This window comes from Simochromis diagramma, unplaced genomic scaffold (assembly GCF_900408965.1).
Source record: "Simochromis diagramma unplaced genomic scaffold, fSimDia1.1 OVJJ01000746.1, whole genome shotgun sequence".
NCBI classification, from domain to species: domain Eukaryota; kingdom Metazoa; phylum Chordata; class Actinopteri; order Cichliformes; family Cichlidae; genus Simochromis; species Simochromis diagramma.
The window spans coordinates 1322344-1348723 of NW_024386757.1; the positions used below are offsets into that span (position 1 = coordinate 1322344).

At 38.2% G+C, this 26380-nt stretch overlaps 1 protein-coding gene across 3 annotated transcripts in view; it reads right to left on the reverse strand.

Moving 5' to 3' along the window:
• bach2b (BTB and CNC homology 1, basic leucine zipper transcription factor 2b) overlaps positions 1 to 19777 on the reverse strand; it is a 92848-nt gene extending 73071 nt beyond the window's left edge. Inside the window, exons 1-2 of one of the 3 annotated variants that reach the window (XM_040027271.1) lie at positions 19334 to 19777; positions 5765 to 5906 (exon numbers count right to left, since the gene is read on the reverse strand). In XM_040027271.1, the coding sequence (XP_039883205.1) occupies positions 5765 to 5803 (39 nt within the window). In that variant the 5' untranslated portion in view covers positions 5804 to 5906; positions 19334 to 19777. Of the gene's footprint in view, positions 1 to 5764; positions 6457 to 19333 lie in introns of those variants that run through there. The other 2 variants (XM_040027279.1, XM_040027277.1) reach the window with 2 other exon arrangements.
• Positions 19778 to 26380: the final 6603 nt, after the last annotated feature.

Below are 26380 nucleotides of genomic sequence, written 5' to 3' on the forward strand. Positions count from 1 at the left end.
AAGGGGCCCTCGAGATGAATGAACTCAGTAGTGCAGCACTGTTAACCAAGAAGCCACATCATGCAACATCTCCAGGTCCGTGGTGCTTAAAAAACAAGGAACGTTTGCATGGTGGCGAGAGCGCTGGATTTCACAAACAAAACAAACACAACAGCCCAAGAAGCATAGCTAATACAAGATGAACCAAGTCAGTGGGAATTCCTGAGCTCCCCTCTGTTACCCCATCCCACGCACATTCCCCTGCCACATTCTTAACAGCAGAAAAATCAGAGCAAAAAGGAGAAGATAGAAGGATCATAACTGAAACCAAAGCAGGCAAGCCTGCAGGCTTTTAACTCAGGGAGAAGCCCTGATCACTTACTACTACTACTTTTTTTTTATCAACCCTTTAACAACATTTTTCAGTTTTTATTTGTCTCAGTGCTTTGCCTGTACATCAATGCAATGTCACCATTTACAGAACAGCTATTCACAAATGCTGCCAGTGTGCTGTAGACTGTTTTTATCAAGAGAAAACATTTAAAAATAGAGTATTAAGAGTTGGATACAACAAGGAGTTCCTGTTTGCTCTGTAGTGGGTTTACAATTAACAACCATCATTATATTAGATCTGACAAGCCTTAATTAGAGGACAAACAAGCAGATAATCTCAGTTCTGACTGGATTTCTTAGCTAATTATATGCCAATCTTTAACCTTCCTTCCTCCTCCTTCTTGAAAGAGTAGTTATAAAACAGCTAAATGATCTGCAAATGGTTTATTTCAAGAGTTTTAGTCAGGATTCAGAATTTATCACCATTCAGAAACAGCACTAGAGAAGGTTACGGATGATTTTCTTAGGGTCTCTGACAGTGAACCCTATGAGAGATGATATTTCTCCCATATTAGCTTCTCTTCATTGGCTCTCTTTTAAATTCAGAGCTGAATTTAAAGTTTGGATAAATCTTATCTTATATACCTCATAGTCCCATATCATGCCAATAGAGCATTATGCTCTCCGACTGCTGGTTCTTAGGGTATTTAGAAGTAGAGACAGAGCCTTCAGCTTTCTGGCCCCTTTTCTGTGGAACCAGCTCCCAGTTTGGTTATGGGAGAGATAGACACCCTCTCTACTTTTAAGATTAAGATTAAAACTTTCTTTTTTGATAAGGTTTGTCTGGTAGGGCTGAATTAGGTGACCCTGACCCCTCGGTGAGTTACCAATACAATAGGCCTAGACTGCCACCAATAATGCACTCAGCATTACACATGAGTGAGTTGGTAACTTTTGAAGCATTTATAAATGAATTAAACTGACACATTATATGGGTTGCTCTTCAGTATTTCTTCTATTTGCTATATGTATGGCCGTGTGTAAAGCTTGTACAAGGACCATATTGTGTTCCAGACAGACATCTGGATCCTATCAAAGACCACAAATGCAGATGCAGTGAAAGCAGTAAGTACCAACATAGGCAGATCGGGCTAATGAGTTAGTGACAGAACATTTTCAACCCGTGCAACAGATCACATCTCTCTCTCACACACACACTAACAGAGGTTCTACCTTACCTAGCCTGCCATGCTATCCCTCCCAACTCAACAAAGGAACAAAATGGCAAGAAGGGATACATGATACAGCAGGGTTAAAAATAGCCTGCTGACGGAAATAGAGCTGTATTTCATGACCCCTGCATAGTGCTCTTGGTTTACACTTTGGCTACGTTCACACTGCAGGTCTTAATGCTCAATTCCGATTTTTTGATCAAATCCGATTTTTTTGTCTGCTTGTTCACACTACAAATAAAATGTGACAGCAAACGCGCTCTAGTGTGAACCCTCAAAGCGGCCCGCATGCGGAAAAGAAGATGTCACACACAACGCCTCTGTTTAGACCCAGACCAAACAGTATTGTTTGACTGATGGCCCTTAATATAAAGACTTGTTTCGGACTTTACGTTTCCCAATTTTGCTTTAAGTTATAAAGTTATTTTGTTTTTTATATATGGCTTAATAATGATCCTTATTGCTGTTTTAGAGAGGAGCGGTGCTTCAAAGGATAGTTGCAGATTTCTGTCAGAATCTGCAGATTATACTGTATAAATAAAATGTTCACGTTTCTCCAACGTTGTCTTCCCAACAGTTACACTGGATGGCCAGGAAGCATTCACGATGTCTTCTCGGGTGCTTCTCCGGCGCTGATAATTGGGGTCTGTCTTGTGTCAGTGACGTAAAAGACGGATTTAATGCGACATGACCATTCAAACAGCAGTCGCTTTCTAAAACGTCAGATATGTATCGGATTCAGTACCACACACGAAAGTGACCTGGGTCGGATTTGAAAATATCGGATCGGGTCAAAAAAGTTGGATTTGATCCGCTTTCACCTGCAGTGTGAACGTAGTCTTTGAGTAACTGTAGTGAAGTGTCCTAAGATTCTTTTGAAACGGTTTTGCTGTTCTTATTGTTTTTTGCACCACTAGCAGAATCAAACGTTCTCATGCAGGTCAAAGCCAAGAATGCTCTGTTTTGAGGATTCAGAGCCTTATGGTATGTGAAGAATAAATGATCTGCCTGAGAAAACTGAGAACTCTACTTTCTGTTTTGAATTCCACTGCACAGCCATACTACTAAAAAAAAGAAACAATTACATCTTCACAGAAATATCCATGAGCGGAGCAGCAAATTTTCCCAGCTGTGCTTTGATACACATCACTAAAGCTTAGTAAGAAAAGGAGGGAATTCAGGAGAAAGAATGCCCAAATATCAATTGTTTTCTTGTACAATGTTACCAGTCATCTTAATTCAGAATATCTGAATGTGGTCTTTGCTCCAGGTCAGGGTATGGATGAAAAATGGTCCATGAAGAGGGAGATTAAACAGCGTTTTGCTTTTGATTCAAAAGTTGCACTACTGTTTTCTTTATAATAGTTTTTGCACAGAAAAAGTTGCCTTTTGTTAATTTCACCATTTAATAGGCACCATTTCTTTGTAACTGCTAAAGAGCAGCATGTATTCATACAAACTTGATTGATTCAAAGACATTCCAGGGGTATAATGGGAACAATTTCTCCCACTTGGTGTCATAAGTGCATGCTACATGCCTCAGAATGTTAGGAACAATAGCCTCTTTCACTCGTAGTGCCAGGCTGGGGATGGGGAGGTGCATCACTGGAAGCAGACAGGGCTGTACAGTTGAGTGCAGATACTTCAGAGGGGCCTCACACAAACCTAGGCAGCAAGTTGTGGCACTTAAAGCCCAGACATGGGTCATGTGTGAATTACATGCTGGGATTACTACTGCTTTCTAAAACACATGCATGACAAAACTTTGTATCTGGATTAGAACTGGCTATGGCAGCTAAAATATCAATTGTTATGACATGTTTTCCCATATTAAGGATGAACTGCAATTTAGATTTAGTGCATGGATTTTCCAAATAGTGTTGGAAGGGTCTCTGGTTGGGGTAACACGGTCAGGTTTAGAGTTAGGGCTGGAAACGTGTTGCTGCAGTTGAGGAAAAAAGCACCATCCCAATTTTACATTAGGTTAAAACCCTGTGAAATAGCACTGATGTATCCTTGAAGCTGTTTCAGCTGTAGCTCATTTTATGACACTTGACCTTTGCAAAGATTGTGCAGTTCAGTTTGTATTAGTCTTCCTCCTTTTTGCATGCTAGACATTTGGACCTACAGGGAACATGGTGGCACACATTTAGGACTTTGGAACAAATCCAGCTGAAAGGAGCGCCTTTAGTTTTAATGTAGCGTAGTAGTAAATGCACAACTGCGCCTTGAACTGCTGTGACAAGTCAAAATGCCTGCTGTGAAACATCTGCTGAGTCAGAAGTGCATTGTAGAGGGGTAAGGAAGCTAATCTAATTGTGTTAGATCCAGATGTGACCTCGGCACTGTTTGTTACAGAGTAGCGTAAGGTTCAAAAGTATATATGGTACTTTTACAGTTGAGAATTGCTTTATAGTGCACGTCTCATTCAGCTAGTTACATAAAGTGTGTTTATCCATGCCTAAGTGCTTTCTAATATTCACATAGAAACTCAAACTCTTATGGATGGATCTCGCAAGAGACTCGGGGTTCAGTGTCTGACCCAAGAATATGATCGATCCACCGACCTTCCAATTGGTATATATCAGGCTACCGTGGGGAAAACACACTAACAAAACCACAATATATAGCCATCTTTTAAAAATCACTAACGATAACTTAAGCTGTCTGAAATAAAGTCACACACACACACACACACACAACAAAAGAAAAGAAAAAATCCTAAGAAAATATGTTTTTCATGTCTGTCAGTTATCTTTACTTTCTCTTTTCTGAATGCTAAGACTTCAGCCATTAGAGTACAGAATGACATTAGTAGAGGGTTAGGGTATAGCACTTTTCTATTCTTTTGAGCCACTCAGTTTTTACTAGTACTTTGCGTACCTCACATCCATGGCCAGTTTAGAATTACTGAATGACATGCATATCTTTGAACTGCAACCCAAGCTGGAGTTTGAACAAGGTTCAAACCTGGCGTGGCTTGTGTTTTTCTGCAAAGGACAGGACTAACTACTGCATCATATCTTGCAGGTAATAATGCCTCAGTGGCTGGAATTTGTAAAAAAAAAAGATTTATCCAGCATTGCCTCATTCACCCAGTCATACAGAGTGATGGCTGCGAACTACCACCCAATTTGGCGGTATGTCGATATAGGACGTAGTTTGGGGTTAGGTATGTTGTGCTATAGAAACATAAGGAAGTAGTACTAAGGATACAGAGTACACTTATTTTAGCTAGATTTTCATCGTCAAATGATTTACAGCAGGAGGTCCAGGCCAGGGAAGCATGTCACTGCTGCCAAAAGTAAAAGTATTCTCAGGGTGTGAAACAGATGCCAGAGCTCCACGTGGTCTGGGCTGAGCCCTCTGACAGTCTGTACTATTACTATAGCAGCTTTAATGCCACCATTTACACTAACCAATGACACTCAAAGAACACCTTTGCATTTGCTTGAAGATTGTGAAGAAAAACTGGCATAATTGTTCCGTCTTTATGTTCATACGCAAAGCACGTGAGAGCTGCAACATGTCACTTCAGAGTTACCGTTTCCCTTCTAACAAGCATATATTGAGAGGGAAATTGGACATAAATCAAATTTGCGAGAACAAGGTTAAAGTAGAGGTTTCTTTGACTTATTTTATAACCGGAGTGATCATAACGATCGTTGAAAGACCGACTCCAGCACAGGAGAAAAAGTTGGATTAATTATCACTGAATATTAAATCTTCTACAGCTGCTACTCTACCACCTGCAAAGGAAGTCAGAGAAGGAAGCTGCATTTCCTTTGCAATAGTTTGTTATAAATGGAAATATGACCATTGTAAAGAATTTATTAGTTTTGAACCGTGTGGTTTTCTTGTTTGAGAACGTCAAGGCAGTTCGTAAGCCTTTCTGAATGGTCTGATTTAAAGCAAGGTTTTCGGTTTTTGAGTCCAAAAACTCTGTGTTCAAGGGCTAGACGTATGTTTTTGTTGTGTTTCTTTTTGCTTTTGAGACTCTAAATGATCTATTGAATATAAAAAAGGTAGGAAGTAAACATAAACAACTACAAAACAGCTCCGCCTGAAGTTTTGTTTTTGTGTGTATCACTATGACAAATGTTTGCCTCGGCTTCAGCAGCTTAACCACAACAGGAAAAAACAGCCTTCCTGCCAGCAGAAAATCATGTTTTGACATATAAAACCAAAAGGTGAGCGTGTATGGTAACAGTTCTACTTACAAAATTGTCCTTCATCTTCTTTGGCTGATTAGTGATCATTTATCCACGAGCAGCAGACGGACACATCTACATCACTATCAGTTAGAAAGGTGCGAGGTCAGAGAGATGATTGGCAGGTTGGTGGAGCGTGGGGAGGGCGTCCCTGCAGCATGAAGACAGACCCTCCTATCATCCACAATTACTCATTTTTTCTTTCTACGCAAACATGTGCACCATTGTCACGTCACACACACTTCAGATACAAAGATTACAGAAACAGAGACTATTCACAAAATGTTGGACACAATGGCACATTTACAAGAAAGCTTTTTTTAGAATGTTGCAAAAAAAAACTGTTTTAATACGAGAAAATTCAAGAGAAATCAAGAAATCTGTTAATTAAGCACAAGTTTAGTTTTTCAGGATTTATAATAATAAACAAAATTTATTGCAAAAATCAAAGTAAAAGAAAGTGTACTCTTACAAATTAAACCACAAACAGGAAAACCTTTAGGTGATGAACAAATGAACTTTTGATATTTCATTTCATTACTATTTGGGCAAAGCGCTTAACCCTATAATCCCCTTTGTATCATATTTGATACATGAATTTCTGAGACCTCTATCTCATCATAATTCCAAAATGTTAAGGACAAAATTAATTTTTTTTGTCTAAAATTAACATTGTTGTTAACAAAAAGTTGCTAAAAACATCCGATGTATCAAAACGATACAAAAAATATATAATAAATATATAACAAAAATATATCATACACAACATGATATAGCAAAAATTTTGTGGATTTTGTTATAAGGGTTAATAAACATCTCAGTTCCCCAAAATCTGAATTTTCTGGCTATTTTTTGATGGGTTGGGTCTCACAGGGCAAAGTACACAAACAAATCATATATTACTTTTTTTTTTTTTGCCTGACTGATGTAAAACCTCGGTTACGTAAACTACATGAAATCCCTATTTTACTAATGCTGAGAAAATAATAGCAGCTCACAGAGTTTTTTTTTTTTTTTTTTTTTAAAGTAAGCAGTTTCCTCAAATATTTAATAATTAATTAAAGTATATGGATTTTCAGCCTTTGGTTTGGCTATTTAATAATCACTCCAGGTTTTATGTTTGTTCTGCTCTTGCTGTGCTTTCATTTGTGCCAGGAAAAAAACATCTTTAAGAAGAGTCTTTCAGCTCTTCATCATGCTGCGCAAATTCAGTAAAATTGCAAAATTTCACCCCTTTTGCCAACAGGTAGATAATAATCTGCATGACAAATACTGCAAAAATTGGTTCACCCCCATTTCCACAATACATGTTTTACAATGTTTAAAATTTTAAAAAAATCTTGATTCAGAATTTTCTGTTTTGCTTCACATCATTAAAATGTTTGTTTTTATACTGCAGTGGTTTTATGTCACCAGCACAGCATTTTTATATTGCATCCTTCATTATTTCATTATTTTATCTGGTTTTACTATTAAACATTTCATATTATATAATTTCATTTAACAAACACTAATTCCTATTGCTTTTTAATTTTAATAAAATAATACAACTGTACTGATAGTAAAACTACTCATTAGCTGCAATCATATATAATAGTTCTGAGATCTTCGAATAACGTGCCAAATCGAGCAAACCCTGGCCAACTGATGGGAAGAAGAGGATTTCTGACTCTTTGATAATGTCACATTACAAACTAACCAGAGTCACATTGCTGCCATCACACAGCTGCTAAAACCCACTGGCTGTGTTAAATGGTAATGTCCTGGCTGTAAGAGTTAAAGGCACCGTGCCTGTGAAATTTTTCACTTTCACGTTCACATCAATTGGGAAAACTTTTTTTTCTTAGCATGGCCAAGTGTGTTTGTCACATAAATATGATAATGATTGTGCACAGAGCAGAGAACGAGAGATTAGCCAATTTGTTACTATATTCCATCTAAATTGCTAACTGTTGTACAGCCTTTCATTCAGCTGCTCTCACTATCCCACAGTTACTCTGTCCTCTACTTTTGTTTCTCAGACATCTTCTCTGCTTTTCCTGGGAAAATCTATGTAACTTTAAAAACGTGCAGCACTGTCTCCATTAGGGCTCCCCTGAGTTTTGCCTCTCACTTAACCTCTGAAAAGCTGGAAAGAAACATCTGCAGAACTGAAAAGCCGCCAGGATGTCGTTTAATTTATATTATTATTCTCTAGTCATTGCGTAAAATAATGATATTCAATAAAGACAAAAGGACTGAACATCTGACCAGGATTAGTCAGGAGAAGACACAGGAGCACCAAAGAAAATATGTCAATATGAAATTAGACTAAAAATTTAAGTAACACACGAACACGCAGCATTTCACATAAATGTGTGCAACTAGAAGATGGCACAAAGTGTTGACCAACTCAATTAAAAAAGTTTTTAAAAATCATAATTTACAGTAATTTAATACAAATAGAAAGAGAACAGCATATACTGTTGATATGCTCAACAAATTAATGCTAAAAAAATATATAAATTAAAAACTAAAAAAATTAAAAATCCTTATTAACAAACTCATACTGAACTCATATTTTCACGTGTCAGGAGTAAAAAGGAACCTTTGCGCTGCGCAGAAACAGTCATTTGATTCATATTGCTATATACATCGATATTAACTGTAAAAGGAATTACAGTGAATTTTTTTTTTACACCAAAAAGCTCTAGGCACGTAGACACTCACACGTATATCGCACACAATCAAGCTGGTATGGTTGCTTCAAAACTGCATGACTGCAAGAAACCAGTCAAGACAAATTTATGTGACGTCTGACCATCGAAATGAACTCTTTCCAGTAACAGAGGAACATATTCTTATTAAGAATAATATCCATTTTTTTAATCTGTGGGGAAGCATTTAATGTGTGTTGTGTTGTGTTGACATGCTGATGAACTGATGAAGATGATGTTGTGTTGTGACTCAACCGTGGAACAGCTCTGGCTGGCTGACCTTTTGCCATCTGTCCTTAATGACGGAGTCTGGCTGGTGGACTGCAGGCAGGAGCATGTGACTGCTGCAGGTATACAGCTGGTGCCTGCTTACTCACTGTAGACCATGGGGAGACACAAGTGGACAACCACTGAACTGACCGTGAACTCAAATCATACCCACTTCTGGTTTCCCTTGCTGGTTTACAATTAATTTGGGTCATTGATGCTGAGGCTTGGAGAACAGACTAACCAGAGCTTATACTCGTGTGGAAATTTTTTTTTTTGCCATTATTTAACTTTTCTGGATGTCGCATAGACTATTTTTTAGACTATATATATGTTTTTAACTTTTCAACAACGAGGAACGGCAGACTATCAGATGTCGACATCCGCTTACTTTGAGGTCATTTCCTCTAGTTACCCTGGATTATATTGTGTCACAAGTAGGGAGTGATAATGATTTTTGCATTGTTTTTTTTTAAATTACAAAATCAGAACAGTTAGTAAACAAAAGAAATTTTAGCATGTTTTCTTATTTTATATTTATATTTTATTACTCCACCAGGTTTGCTTTGCATGATTCATAGTTGTAAATCATCCTTTATCTTACACTGGGCTTTGGTGCAGCCCTGCAGTTCATCCCCAGTCTAAAGCAAATTATTTTACCACCTCTGATATTAATGTAATTAATCTTTCAAGCCAAAGAAATTTGGGTTGAAACGTTCTTCAGACTAGCTTGTAGAGACTCATAAAGAGAAAGTCAGAACAGCAGGTGGGTGGGGCTGCTGTGCCTGAGATGATTCATTTTTGGGATGTCGGTGCTGTATGACATCACACGTGTTAAAAACTTGGTAAAGAATATTGAAAACTGAGTTTTTGACTTATTTACCATATTTTTAAACGTTGGCCCTTTTAAGATGAACAATCAGTATTATAACAGAATGTAAATGACAATACACTAGGAAAGGAACAAGAAAAAGAACTATCCAGTTTAACCTAAATCAAACCTAACCTTACTAACATCATAAGTTTGTATGTGTTGTAGCCTGGCTGCCCTGTGAAATGAACACATCTCTAAAATGAACCCATAACAAAAACATTTAATCTTTCTGGTTATCGGAAAAAGGTAAAAATCAACACATTTTGACTTGTAAAGCTACGAGTAACTCAAAGCTGTCAGACAAATACTATATTGTAAAAAAAAGAGAGAGAGTGAGAGAAATATTAGTCTGCATAATACATAAAAAGGAAAAACTACCTACATCTTCTACTTGTTGTTGTTATTACTGTAATTTCTAGCTCTCTTCCATGGTGTGTCTTTTGTCCTGTCTTCCTTCCCTTGACCCCAAACGGCTGCGGCAGATGGCTACCCTTTCCTGAACCTGGTTCTGTTCTGAGGGAATTTCCTGTTAAATGGGAATTCTTCCTTCTCACTCTCGCCAAGCACTTGCTCATAGGGGGTCATCTGATTGCTGGTGCGTCTCTGTATTACTGTAGGGTCTTTACAATATAAAGTGCCTTGAAGTGACTGTTGTTGGATTTTGTGCTATAAATATAAATAAATAAACTGGAGTAAAAGAACTCAATTACTTTATTATTAGTGGAAGCAGCGTCCATAGGGTGAACATCACGTTTTCAGTTTCATCGTGTCAATTTTCAGGTTTCTCTCGCTGTATAACTTCATCTTTCTCTTTTTTCGCCTCCCTTTTATGATTAGAAAAAAAGTCAGCCATGACTGCCTGCTGTTAACTGAAAAAAAAAAAGGCCAAGAGCAGCAAATTGTGCTGATCTTGTTGTAACCTCATGGTTTTTACAGTGCTGCGCAGGGGCTTGATGCAGGAAGTGGGCACATTACTGCACTTCCACGCCCACAGCAGCCCCATTCCCTCCCTCCATTACACCAACCCCCCTCCTAACCACCTGTGCTGGTCTCACAGGATGAACCCCCCTCACCCCTAAAGCCTTCTTTCCTCCGCAACACAAACTCCTTTACAGCTGCACGTCTTTGCCAAACCACATACTGAATGTGCTCTGTTGTTTTACACTCCACTGCTTCAACAACATCAATGAAGATTTGGTTTACTGTAAACTGTCTCCAAGTGCAAGCGAGCATTCGTTAAAAGATTGGGCTCCTCCCAAACTCATCTTCTTCTAGAATTTTCTATACAGACGTCTGCTTCAAAGATACCCATGTTCATCAACAATATTTTTTGTACAAAAGAAATTCAGTGTACGGGGATTACCCATCATATTGGGATCATAATTTCAGGAAAGATATTTTTTGCTATATTTCTTTTGATATGTCAGTATTCTATTCTGTGAGTAGCTGAATAAAATAATTTTGGCAATATAGATTATCCAATTAACCTATCCCCACAAGCTGCATGTCTTTGGACGGTGGGAGGAAGCCAGAGTACCCAGAGGGAACCCACGCAAACACAGGGAGAACATGCAAACTCCACACAGAAAGACCCCGGCCTGATGGTGGAATTGAACTCAGGACCTTCTTGCTGTGCGGCAACAGTACTAACCACCGTGCCACCGTGCTGCCACCTCTTAAATTTACATTTTGATATAATTCAGTTCACTTTTATTCATACAGGACCAAATCACAAAAACAGTTGCCTTGAGTCGCTTTATATTGTAAGGTCAAGACCACTATAATAAAGTATTAGACTAATACACACAGAATCCTTAAACTATACATAATCATTTAACCATATATCCATTATATTGGCAGAAATCTTCAACGATATTTTCTGTGTTGTTACATCGTTGCATTTAGGTGAAATGACAGTTATTTTATATTGTGCTTTGTGCCAAATTAATAATATTCGTGAAGATATATATTAATTATTGAACTGAATTGAACTATATTGCCAACACAGGAATCATTTACATGCTTGAATACAGCCTAAGGTCCTATTGGTTGGTTTATCATCTAACAAATGGCTGTTAGATATGTTTTAATAACATATTAATGTTGCAGTCCTGAGTATTTATCAGGAACTAGTTTAATGTTACACCAATAACTGGGCAGAAGGAAGAAGGCAGTGTTGCAGCAGCACTGGTGAGCTTTTCAATGTGTAACCTGTGATGTCAGCGTGTGGAATAAAAGGGTGCTACACAGAACTAAATGACCTCAGGCTTCAGAGAAAAAAAGCACACAGCAGCGTTCTTCTTCTAATGCGGGAGCACGAATAACCAGCCAAAACCAACACGTCTCATTGAGACATCCTTATATTTCTAACCACAAATGTTTGTGGTCAACAGCCAATATCAAATTCAGGAGTGTAGAAGAACCTTTATAGCTGGAAAAAGAATGAGTTAACTCTCATTGTGCAGACTGATTCTTTTCTACTATACATAAAAGCAAAGCAAGGTCATTTTACTGGATTGATAAAATAAGTATAATTAATTATAATTAACTAGTTTTTTTTCTGTTAGCCCCTATGTTAACTATTTAGCAGTTCAGCTCAATATCTTAATTTGGTGGAATATTTACTGATGATAAATTTCATAGTTTCAGGCTTAATTAAGTGAGCCTTTGTAAGATTTAAAGCTTTCCTTTCCCTGATATATTTATAACGAAGCTCCCATCTGACGTGTTTTCATTGTGTGAATCATTAATATCTGTTGAAAAAGTATATTTTTATGAATTTACAAGATATAATAATTAGTAAGAAATGTTAAGAAACGTTTATTTGGTTGATTCTGTACTTATAGAGCCATTCTGGATCTTTACTCCACATTGTAAATAAATTATGGACCTTTTGTGGTTTAAAAACGTAATTTTAAAGCTTATTGCCAAATCGAAAAACAAAATCCGTATAAACATCAGGGGAACAAAACAGAAATTAGGTAAAATAGTTTTGTCAACCAGAAATATAGGCTGGGACAGCGAAAGTGTAATCATCAGATCTGCCATGAAGAACATCCTGATGAGTCAAAAGAAAACAACAAAGACAACGTATATATATACTGAATATATACACTTCACATGTGACTCAGCAGCTCCAGAGACTACTTCTGTGCTTCAGTGTTCCCCGGGAGGACTACGAGGGGGCCTAACCCCAGAGAAATTCTCTGTCTACGCTGCCTCATTTTCACCACAAAGTGCTCTAATGTGATATGGTATGCATAGCATTTCTATGGTGGCAGCAGGGGGATGGGCTCTGGGGACCACACAGACAACAGTCCTTACTAAGAATAACCCAAGCAATGCTGAGAAAATCCAGCATTCTTATATGGAGGAGCTGTCCAAGCTGGACGCATCGATATAGGCTCTGTTATCGTCACCGTGGTGAATATCCAGACGCTGCAAAAGCACTGGATGAGGCTCTCTAGCCGCCATTTTGCCAGTTGGCCCAGGGGAAGAAACACTGTAGCGCACATGTCATTCACATTTAGTGATGCTTGGAAAAAATAAAACAAAGACCACACACAAGTCAGTGGAATTGAAAAACAGCGTGCAAAAGCTTCATCAAAGAGCTTGTTTAAATGTGGAGGCGTGTGTTTCACATGTGCGTAAATGAGAATGCGTCAACTGTAACACATAGCTATTTTTATCAAACTATAGGCGCACTTGTAAGTGAAGTCTCTACATGAGAGCAACAAAATGAGACTTCTTTTCCACAAGAAAAGGAAAAAAGGAATATTATTTAATAAAACCTACAAAGAAAATTTGAGAATTGCAATTAAATATAAAAGGGAAAAGCTGAAAGAAACCTGCAACTAAAATGTCTGTTTCCCTCCCCCCAGAATTTGCTACACATCCTTGTGGTTTTGAATGGTTTTATGAAACTATTTGATATTTGAAACAACTGCTAAATTATTTTAGGAATCAAGATGTGAATGAAGCTAAGTTTATGTAAGCGTTACGTCCCTCTGCAACCCGTATTCTCTTAAGGTTGCCTGGGCTTCACTGCAAATTAACCATATTTGGTAAGGTGTGGATAAAGGCAAGACTGGGGGTCACTCTACAGAGACACACACCAGTTTTGTCTTTTTGGGGTACCAGTTGTTTTAGCTAAGTTATGATGTCATTTAGAATAAAACTACACTTCTTGAAACTCTAATGTCAGTTTCTTGTTGCTTCTGAGCTGAGTCGTAATGTAAATGGGCGTCTGGGGCGTAACTGTAAATTTTGTCTCATATTCTCAATTTATATTTAAACTTGTGACAGATAATGGAACACATGTACGTGAGAGAGCTGAAAAAGTCAAACTGTGACAAGAAAATAAGATTGAACAATTTCCAATTTACAGTTTTACAAAACTCTTTAACTGATCAATGGTGAAATCAGACTTTTAAGGAAAGGTTAATGGGTTTAAATCTAGGTTGTTTTTTTGGGTTTTTTTTTCTCAGATTGGTTTCTGAGATTTAAGATTTCCAGAATTAGGTTAACGTGAAAATTAAACTTTAAATAAGATTATAATTTGAACTCGTGCCACTTTAATCAGTTCTTACAAATGCAGATAACACATACAGTACCAGTCAAATGTCTGAAGACTCATTCATTGATATGAATGCATGACTGTGTCCAAACTTCTGACTGGTACTGTTTAATGGATGAATTATAAATATACTTAGACTTCTCTATGGGAAATGTCTTTTAACAGAAATCAGAAAACTTTACTATATTACAACCATTTTACTACACTGAAGTTTCCTCCCTTGTTCAGAGCACTTCAAGGTTTTCTCTAAAGCAGCTTTCAGCCTCATTCTGATGAGTCAACTGTGCCAACAGTAACAGTGCTGCAATAATCTAATATAAACAGGTTACGCTAAATGATTTCTTTTTGTTTACTGAATGCCACTTTACATTCTTCTAAACACCAAACCTCCCTCCTTTCCCTTCACTGAATTGAGTTTTCATTCACAGCTCAGAAGGTGAAGTCCTCCACTCAGGGAAGAGGTCATCAAATAGGTGGGTCATTTACATGTCTCCATCGTTTCTAACAGGCACACAAAGGCACAAACAAAAAACCAAAACAATCAGAAATTTGACTGTGGTGGTTTGGTTTTGCTAGCTTCTTGGCAAGAGTCAAACACACACAGACAGGCCCTGACTCTGCAGCCGCAGACTGATGGCAGCTGGGGCTGGGTGTATAATGCAATCTGATTTCACACAAGCGATGAGAACATCGCTGCTGAGAAAAGTGGGAAAAGAGAAGAAGAATGAGCAGCCATGACATGACATGGGGAAAGAAGGGATCACAACAGGGAGAAAAGGAGAAGGAAAACAATAGCTTTTGCTGTAATGTACAGAATCTGAGATTTCTCCAAGCAGTGCTACTCCAGCTATGCCATCACTGACAGATGCCCAATCACCTGCCTTTGAGAGTGCAATAGCAACATTTTTTTTTTCCTAGCCAAGGCAGTGACTTGGGATATTCAACTGAGCCGATCAGGGGTACTCAGATACCCTTAGTGATGCAAAGAAGCCTTTAAAGATGCAAAGAGAGGAGAGATGGGACCTGCTGCATACACTATCTGCTTTTTTCTTCACATAAATCAGAAATAATAGACCTTAAAAGGCTGCTTATACTGTGAATTTGATCACTTCATGTTGTCCTACTCCAGCTGAAATTTCATGAATCAATAACCCACCAGTACTTGGTTCATTTGGAACACAAGCACCTTCTCCAGTCATTTATTTCCAGTCATTTTTTAATTAGCTGAATAGCAGGATGATTACATGTGGCTCAGCAGAAACAATGACGAGCTAGCCCTGGATGTTTTAGACTGTTTTAGTCTTCAGGATCCCTTCATGGTCACATGACAGGAACTTGTTGTTATTCGGAATTTTAGCTGTCGAAGACAATCCTGAGGGACTCGAGCATATCCCCAGAACAGCATTGTTCACAGTGAGATGTTCTGATATAATACCAGTGAGATGGTCCTATGTATTTTTAAACAGATTTCAGAAGGGCCTTCTTCATTTTTAATTTGGGTGCACATAGAGATAAAAAAAAAAATAGAAAGTATTTAAAAGTCCAAAATAAATCTGGAAGCTTTAAGCAAAGCACAAAAATTCAAAAATCTAGCCATTTGGGGGTTATGGCAAACTAATTCAACTATTCAATTAAACATTTACAATGGTTTAACATCATGATACCAATGTCCTTCTGTTTGCTTTGTTTTTGTTTTTGTTATTATTTATTTCCTATTTCCTATTTAGTGTCATGGAAAGGAAGGGATCTTAATATAAAAGTAAACTATTTACCCTTTGACATCTGAATATTCCTAATCCTAACCCCAAAGCGCCTGCCATTGTAGTGAGCTGACTGTCCATAGGTAATATGCAGAGCTTTTACTAACCCACATCTATACACTGTGCTGTAGTTGTGCACTGTCAGTAGTGGGAAATACCTGGAACACAACTTTTCAGTCAGTCAGAAATCTACCTACATGTCATGTAGCATTATCAACATGAGGCTGTATGCTGTTGACTTTTTAAAGAGGCTGTACACAAGTGTGTCTCCTTTTTTGGGCTCAAACACAGAATTAGGTTTAGGTTTAGGTATCATCAGTGATGTCACTGTCCTCACAATGTTCTTTCAGCTCTTAATCACACTCTCTGAACAATTAAGAAGTACTGCATTGTGATGACATTAGCCCCCATCTAACCACTATTTATACTACAGACTCTTTTCAGTCCTTTTGGATTGAATACAAAATTTGATGGAAACAAGGAATACAATAAAACAAGTAACAATTGATCATAAATTACATCTCATCGCATTACAGAAAACATATTACTGAACATATGACTAGTTTGTACTTTTTGTTCCTATTACAGATGTATTATATCATATAATAGCAACCCTGAATAAACAGAAGAAGATGGATGGATTTTATATATTACTTGCACATTAAAATAGGTAGAAACAAGGCTTGCGGTTACAAGCTACAGCCTGTGCACTGGTTTGACTTTCAAGCTGCAGGTTTTTGGGGTAATTAAGGAGGCAGAAGAGAGAGGGAAATTCAAAACGTGATGCAATAACTGTGCAACAATTCAATATTCCTGTTTTACTGTTGCTGTGGGAATTACAGTGTGACAAGACAATTCAAATTTTGTGTATTGATGCTGCCAAAATTAGAAGAGAGTTTAATAAAGAAACAAACAAGATATGGTAGTTTTTCATTGCAGTCATTATTGTTGGGTTTTGTAAGGTTGCAGATAATTGATAAGCATTATTGTAATCTTCCAGGTCTATTGTGACTGTACTACTGCTCTGATCTGTTACGGACACCTAGTGTAAGTATATTTGTATATATTGCAAATAAATTGATGCTTATGCAGTGCAACTTATTAGCTGTGGTAAAACTCATCTGGGCAGTTACTATGAATCATTACTTAAATGTAAGTTGTTTTTGGGACATAAAAACTACAAATATAGAATCACAAGCTGAATATAATAATAATAATAATAATAATAATAATAATAATGGCTTTAAAACTTTGCAAACACTGCCCCATCACAAGGTTTTAAAAAGCTATTTCACCATCTCTGCTGTTGTGAAATTTTCCTCTAGATTTCATTCAAGGATCTTGAATTCTTTGGTTCTTATAAACTCTGTAGTGTTTTCTGAATGCAGAGTCACTGGTTTACACATATCATTCCACATGGTAAGAACACGAGACTAAACGCTGGTCAGAGAACAGACCAGCTGGAACTGAAAATCTTCTTGCTGTTAATGATTGTTGAGTGATGTAATAAAGAGATTTCTCACTGGTGATCTATTAAACTGATCGTGCTTACAATAAAATGTGACACGCAATTATGAAAGTATTATTTTTATGCGATTCGCGTGTCTTGTTTATACTAATGAGCAAAGAAACCAAAGCTTGACGTAAGCTGACAAAGTCACTATGAGGTTTACAGTATGGACTCCACCCCCTCCCCTCCTCACAGTACACAGAGGACTGCCATGCCTGGGAAAAGAAAGGCAGGGGGCTACTGTAGAGAACAAAGGGTTCCGTGCGTAAAACTGCGCATGAGTGCCACTGCCGTGCACGCGTCGCCAAAGCAGCGCGTTGTCTGTGAAAATGTGAGTTCACGTCAGCTGCCTTTACACCACCAGTGAGATCCTATTAGCTCCTATTACCCATGCACCTGCTCTCGGCACAGCTTAAACCCATCCCTGTGGCGGCTGCGTGGAGTCAAGGCGTTTCGGGCGTTTCAAAAGAATGCGCGACGCATCATGACAAAGGTTCTTGATCATGATGATGGAGGATCCATCCATGATGCTGCGATCGTTCCGCCGTTTGCTTTGCATCAGCACTATCAGACAAAGAGGATGGTATGCTTCCTCGAAATGCTGCATCACCGCATTTATAGCAGCATCACTCCGCTCCCTTATGATTCCAGGCCCCTCCGCTGCCGAGGCAAACACATGGCCATCAAACAATAGTCATGACGAAACAAACACTATTAAGAAAAAGCCCTGCCTGCCTGCACACTCTGCACACACGCGTCTCTTTAACGACAGAGGGAAACAATGCAAACGCGAGTGCCTGCAGCCACCGATATAAAGCCAACTAATCTTACTGTAAACACAAACGAAGCACATTCTCATAAATCTTTTAAAGGTCGTAATGCATGGCAGCACGTGAGACTACACTGTTTATATATATATTATCCACGATCACAATTTTTTTAAGTCACCTTAAAAATGCCCCTTTTTATCGACTGAGGTGCATCTCAGCACATTACTGACTCAAGATTGACTAAGACGCGATTGCAGCATCTCCTCACATGACAATGCAGCTCCGCGCACAAGGGTGCAGTTTGATTTAAAAATGCCCATTTTATATTCTCGAATATGATGGCAGACTAAGAAATATATATATATATATATAATAATGAAATATGGGTTTAACGTCAAACGAGGGATTGACTGTTATAATGTGGATTAATGATAAGGTGTGCTTATTTCAGTTCAGTTTATTTTATTTATATAGCGCCAAATCACAACGCCCAATGGGCTTTATATTTTAAGGTAAAGACCCTACAGTAATACAATGATTTCACACAGAGTGAAATAAACTGGAATAGCGGTAGTAACAGTTCTAATGAGCTCCACATGAACTAGATGCACACGTATTGAACGAGGAAGGTGTTTAATGACTCTGCATGTGGCAGCTCATCCTGACGGATCACCACCGACTACTTTACCATATTGGATAAAAAAAAACAAAAACAAAAAAACAACAGTACAGAGGAGCACACAGAGAGCGGTGACTCAAAGCATAACAGGATGCGGTACAGAGTTGTGTTTCACTCCTGAACCCGCGTTCACACCCCATCACATTACAGGCTACAATATTCGTACCACGCGCCAGGCTTTCAAGATTCATGCGTGCGGTTCTGCTTTTTTCCCCTATAAAGTCGATTTCTTATGCATCTCAGCAGGGGGCTCTGTTGGTAGTAGCCCACTACCACTGCGTCACTTATGCAAGTTTGCGTCTCGGTTATGAGAGCATCAACAATAGACCGAGATTGAAAGCTAACAAAAAGAACAGCTAGAGAGCGAGAAAAGGAGAGAGAGAGAGCGAGAGAGAGAGAGCGAGAGAGAGTGGTCAGAGAGGAAAAAGACGTGCACGCCAGCTCACCTTTTCCGTCCTATTCTGCTCGTACTCCAGCCCTTTTGTCCGTTTCCCACAAGTTCTTTCACATGATGACTCGGTTTGCCGTTTCCTCAAACCCTCCTGATTGCAGATGGATGACTTCTCTCGCTGCCGCAACTCGGTTCTTTGTCACTTACAAGAATGTTTATTTAAAACACACACACAGACAGACACACACGCTACAGTGTCTGTGATTTTACGATTTGTTGTGTACGTGTGCGCGCGCGTGTGTGCGTGTTGATCCTGCACGGCGTGCCGCTCCTTCTCTGCTGTTTGTTACACTCGACTGGAACGCCTACTCTCAGTCGCTACATTGTTGACATTCGCCCGCTGACGTCACTCATCCTCTCATTCACAACATCGTTAGTGCGACGCGGCGTTGCGTTGAAGCCGGCGGGAAGCGGGTGCGTAGTCCTTCGAAAGTGCGCAACGGAGCTTGGAGAATCGCACTATTCTGACTTTCTAGCTCAAATCCCTCCCCCTCGGCTTTCTGGACTCCCTCCCTCCCTCCCTTGCACACCATGCTTTCTCCTGGTCCTCCCTCCCCCCGCTGAATGCAGCGGGAAAATTACCATTAATGATGACACAAGGCATTTTTTTCGCATGTGAGAACAATTAAAGGGGATGTTTAGCTGACTTATTTTCCGATCGCATTAAAAGCCTGATAAGGGAACACTGAAACCTATCTATCTTCTTTTCAAGTGTGGGAACTATTTTCTTTAATGTTTTTATTATTCACACGCTCCTCTACCATTTCTATTTATTAATGTGTTTTACTGAACTCATTACCTGACACACATTTGCAAAAAGAATAATTAATAGTTTCAGCTCCCAACTTCCACGTAATTAACAACACAAACGTCAGTGTATCAGCATGAAAATATACTTAAAAGTACCCAAAGTAAAAATAATCATTAGGCAGATTCAGCCTTTTCAGAATCACATATTTATCTATTATTTATAAATTATTTATTTATTTATTTACTTATAGCTATAATGTTATTAAATTACTTATACATGGGATAACTTTTAATTCATTTAGAATTTATCTGTACAGTGCCAAACAACAACAACAGTTGGCAAAGACATTTATCTCTTATAACTTATATTAAGAAGACTGATATTTTTAAATGTGGATAATAATAAGTAAGAATAATCTTAGAAAATAAATGTTGTGTAACACAAAGCTCACTGGCCACTTCATTAGATACTTGTTCTACTGTTTGTTAAAGTAAATATCTAATCAGCCAATCACATGGCAGCCACTGAATGCATTTAGATGTGTAGATATGATCAAGATGACCTGTTGAGGTTAAAATTGACCATTAGAATGGACGGGAATGGTGATTTAAGTGACGCTAAAGCTGATATGGTTGAAGGAGCCTACTCTTAGTATTTCAGAAAGTGCTGATCTGCTGTGAATTTCCTGCGCAACTATTGAACAGTGTGAAGAAATAGCAGATATTCAATGAGAAAGCAGTTCTTTGAGCAAAAATGCCACTTTTAATGTCAGACATCAGAGGAGAATTGTCAGACAACTCAAATAACCACTTGTTATGCAGAAGAGTATCTCTGAACACACACAACAGTAAACCTTGAAGCAGATGGGCTACGGCAGCAGAAGACTACACCAGGTGCTACACATGCCAGCTGAGAACAAAAAGTGAGGCAACAGTTCATAAGGACTCGCTAAAATTGGTTAACAGAAGATTGGAAAAAAATGTTGCCTGCCATGACGAGTCTTAAATTGTACTGCAATATTCAGCGCTGGTGATGGTCTTTTGGCATGGCATGGTTGATATTTTTTGGCTATTTCCATTGCCTTTAGTACCCAGTAAGCATTGTTTAGTTGCCACAGCATATCCGAGTGTTCTTTCCGACCATAGCCATCCATTTATGACCACATCAGAACAAACAGACATTTGGGATGTAATGGAACAGGACATTCACATCTTAAAAGTGTCGCCAACAAATCTGCAGCAACTGTGCAATGTTATCATATCACAGAAATACAGTAAAATAGCACTTCACTAAAACTTTACTTCAATAAAGTGTTTAAACTTTATTAAAAGTTATATTCCATGTCCTGTCATGACAACAGTTTGACAGTACTGTAGCACTCTGACTAGTGTAAGTTCTTAAAAAACAAAAATGAAATCATGAAAAACTAATGAAAAATTTGTCACCTAAGAAATTCAGTGTTTTTATTTTGTGATCATTTTAATTAATGTTTATAACGCACATGTTTTGTGTGCAGTGTAAAGTGGGTCTCTACTAAATAACTTAGCTACTAAATAAATAAATAAACAAATAGATATAAGCATCTAAGGGATATTGTGCAAATGAAGTTCAACTATGCCAAGCTTTCTTTGCATTAGCTGGCTTGAAAAAACCTAAAACTCCAGTTGGAGATAACAGGTATCACAGCAATTAAGAGAAAGTTATTAACTTTCCATCCTACTCAAAGGAGGTTTGGCTCAGCATGTGAAGCAGGGCATCTACTAGTTGTAAAGTTATTGGTTTGATCCCTGACTAACCCAAAGTGTCCTTAGGCAAGATAATGAACCCCGAGTTGCTCCTGATGCTCCTGGAGTTTGAATCTGCGAGAGAAAACACTTTGACATAGAAAAAATTGGGTGAATGAAAAGCACTTTGAATGCTAGAGTAGAAAAGCAGTATATGCGGACCAGTCCATTAACCATTTATTCTTCTTCACACAAAATGACCCTTATTAGTGCAGCCTTCTCAAATCAGAGACATTCTCAGATAGCGATGAGAAAATGGTGATTGGAAATCTCTAAAGAACATACAACAGTAAAAAGCAGTGATGTTACAAATAAGACAAAAGATTAATGCTGCAGAAAATTGTTGCTTTTAGAATTGATCAAACATAGTGGTAAAAAGACATCTTAATTCCAGTTAATTATTTTATAGTTGAGTTTACTCTCAGTGCTACTGTTTGTTTCGAACATGTGGCTCTGAAACTTCATTGTGTGGCTCATATTTTAAATATAGTTAGTTTCTTGGTAACACATTAGCATTAAAAAAAAGATTGTACAATAGGACGGACAGAAGACAAAAGAATGTCTCTATTTTCTCCTCAAACAGCTGACAGTATTATTTCATATGTTCTTTAAAAACAATTCAGATGTAACCATTCAAGTTGCTCTTTTGTTGAACTGCAGTCAACTGTCAGTTGGGCCACAACTTATTACAAAAATTCGATCAACTCCTCACATCTGACACAGAGGAGGTCTTAGGAACCAAAAAGCGTCAGGCTGTGGGGCTGTTGCCAGTTTGTCTTGATGGTGATGAATATGAGTGCTCATATTTCTCTTTAAGGAATATATTCTAATATTGTAATGTGCACACTCAAACCTGGAGACTGTAATTAGTGCAAAAACCACTTCGTTTTTTCTCGCGAACGGAAATGCAAATGAATGGTGCTTTATGAGCTGAGCGAAGTTGTGAAAGGGGAGTAAGCTGAAGAACTCTGCTCAGCTTAAATACCTGGAAGGCACTCGCACCCTTTTTGGACAAGTAAACACTCACTGGAGATGTTTTAATTTCTAACGGGAGAAATGTCCCCTGGGGAGTTTGCATATAATTATGAATTATCATTGTAAAACATACAGCCCCTTCTTTGTGGCAGAATTTACTTGGATATTGGATACTGGATATTCCACTGAGTGGCATTCAGAGAATAGCATTGAACCAACAATCTGAAATTGTACTGTTCCTGACATCAAAATTAAAAAAGCCAGCAGTTTTTAAGGTGTTCAGATAAAAGGCAGGGAGATATTATACTTTTGTACAGTATGAATAGGGAGGTGGTGATAATAATTCATGACTGTGAGTTCATTTTATTAATTTTCTTCTAGTATAACTCATAAACAAGAATTTGTAAATAAGTAAGCCCTGATCATGAACACTGAACATGCAATTAACATGTAGAGAATAATGAAACAGTCAGAGATGAAACATGGACTGTCTTAATTAAAGGATATGTCAAGAAATCATCCTTCTGATGATCAAAGCTGCAATGCCTAGATAAGAAATACGTATTTTTTGGGCTTTCGAACTAAATAAAGAAAAAAATCATAAAATTAACATAAAATGTCAAATAAATAATCAAATAAACAAAAACCCCACATACTAAAAGCCACTCCATCTACCTTGTTAGGTTTGGAGGAAAATAACGTTTTAGCATGCATTACTCATAATTTAAACGTCAAATGTGGAAGAGGAAAATGAGGGCACCCATAAATACGGAGCTAAATGACAACTAAAAAGCAAAGAAGTCTGTCAAAGGGTGATTTTGGGAGTCTAAAGACATTGTTTGACAATGCAGCAGCTAATCCCCCAGATTAGTAAAGATATTCATATTCATATGAATCTTTGCAAAAACCTTTAGGACATATGAGGATTTTTAGCTCCTATATGCAAAGCCGTGGGCCTTCAAAGCCGGGCCGGGGGCCTTCAGGAGGTGGGAGCAGCCCTGTGTCTAAAGGGTGTTGGGAGATGAGCGTCACGTCTTTGTCTCAGTGTGCATTTTTGACAGTCATCCATATGCTCATTCTCCCAATGCATACAGAGAATTTAATTATAGAGTATTAATTATAGAGTACACACACACTCACTCACACACACACACACACACACACTGCCATTCCTGCACCCAATGACCCAATCTGTTCAGGACAGGCAGATGACTGAAATGGGCTGAGTGGGGGAATTGGAGGAAACCGTGGCAGATTAACGCAGGAGTGGTAGTGGAAATCTTTACAATGTACTAGCCTTACCACACAGAGCCTACACAGGAATAATCTAGGAAGTCTAAGTGTTAGACCTAATAAAAACAGCATGCCATTTTTTCATGACAGAAAAAAGAAGGTCCATGCAGTGATGTGTAGTGAGGGGATGCTAGTGGAACCTTTGGAACCCTCAGGCCTGATCCGTAATCCTAAAACACAAGAATACCGTTCAGGCCTGAAGGTAACACGAGCCTGACGGGTCGGTCTGTGGAAGCCCCTGTTATGAATGGTGGTTAGCTGGGTCTTTGGGTCCCTCTCAGACTTGCAGCTATTGATGTAATCAAAAGCATTTGGCTTCAAGGCATGCTTGCTGGCTGACAACAGCACTGCATTTACGTCCTTGTGCCTCTGTCTGGACTTGCCCCACTCCTTATCCAGCAAATTCATGGAAGTTCTTTTTGGCTGGCGGTCGTATTTGGGTGACCGCAAAAGTCTGATGAATCACTTAGAAATGAGTCACCCCAGCTCTCGAAGTAATGACTCTTTGACCGACATGTCTTTCGTTCTGAGCAGAGGCTTTTTTTTATGTGCTTTTGGATTTGCTTTGAACACTTTTCTTATGAGTCATTGCTTTGAGTGCATGCAGGACTGTACATGTACCTGTTTTGCTCATAGTGTAAATTTACTGAACTGCACTAGATAAAAACCCTCGACTATATAGCTGGTATTGGACGAAACACTTTGTTGAACAAAAATACAGAGATTTTCCAAACTGTCCTGTGTTCTCATTTAACAGTATGGTCATCATGGGTGTTTTCTGCAAACAGGCCCTTGAAGAACCTGACTACTGATGTCATTTATGTGTGATTATATATGCATAACTAGAACACTTCTGTTATACAGCTTGTACCTCCTTCAAATCCAAATCTTTCTGAAACAGCAGATTTTTTTCTGGCCTTGCCACGTTAAATGTGCATATAGACTTAGCACAAGCGTGCGAGTTCTGCAAAAATTATGTTTTAAGGGTAATTTTTCTTTTCTTTTCATTGTAACATGAATTCAAATTCTTTTCCCAAAATGCATCTTAAATGTGTAAATCATAACTGACCTCAGTGGTGTGAATACATTATTTACAGCTGCTTTATTGGTCAGTTAAAGCGTAGCGATAAGGACAGTTTTGCAAACAGCCATCATCAAAGAAATGATGTTTTATGCAGCTCAAGTATGTATTACCTGCCTCTAAGACTTTATATATTTAAATGGAATTATTGTTTATATCACTAAACCTCTTTGCAGACTTTATGATGCTGACTTAAATGATGCTGATTTAAATACTCCTGAAGGAAATCTGTTGGCAAATTCTGTAGCACAAGAGATGAAGCATATGCCTAAGTTCAGTAAGGAAGACCTGTAATCACCAATCCGCCTGCTTTACTGGATGTTTAGTCTATTCTTTACATCCATGCTTCTTGACTACCTTCCCTATCATTTTGTCTTTCAGTCTCTTATATCTGCAACCTGCTTCTTCCCCAACTCCACTGAGTCAAAATAAATTAATTGAATTTTGTTTCTTAGAAAATGATGTCCAGTTCTTCCAAATGACCTCTCCTCATTAAAAGGCAGTTATCTGATATATGCCCTACCAACAAGTCATGTTGTTGCAAGTTAGCATCTTAACTATGAGTTGTAGGTGGTACTGGTGTCAATAGACTTTCTAGACTCTGTTTCAAAAGAGCATGAAAGAAGAGGACATCAGAGGTCAACAAGGCCTTGACTTAAATTTACTTGCCTCTGTCGATGGAATCCTATATCTACACTTTAGGGATCATTTTAGACATACGTAGACACTGAACCTTTTAAAAAACACATTTAGATCTTCAATAACACACAAAAGGCACAATATAGCACATAATGCAGCTGACGCACTGAGATACAGTTTGCAGGTCTCTCAGTTTCTCCCAAATTAAAAGGTAAAAATCTGAGCCACCACCAATGACAGGTTGTCAGTGTGTGTTTGTCCACTGTCTATGAGTGTGCATTGCATGCATGCATGCATGTGGGCGGAGAGCTGGAGAGTTCACATGGGTGGGAAGCCAGTTTCTTGCCACATAAACACAACAATTATAGTTTCCCACCATCAAAAATGGGCTTACAAACTAGAAGTACAAAAGTCTGTAGCACAGCTTTGTTTGCTGGCTGCTTTTCTAATGGTTTGGCAAAATAAGAACTTATAATATAAATCACAAGAAATAATTCAAACAATAATAATTGCACAAGA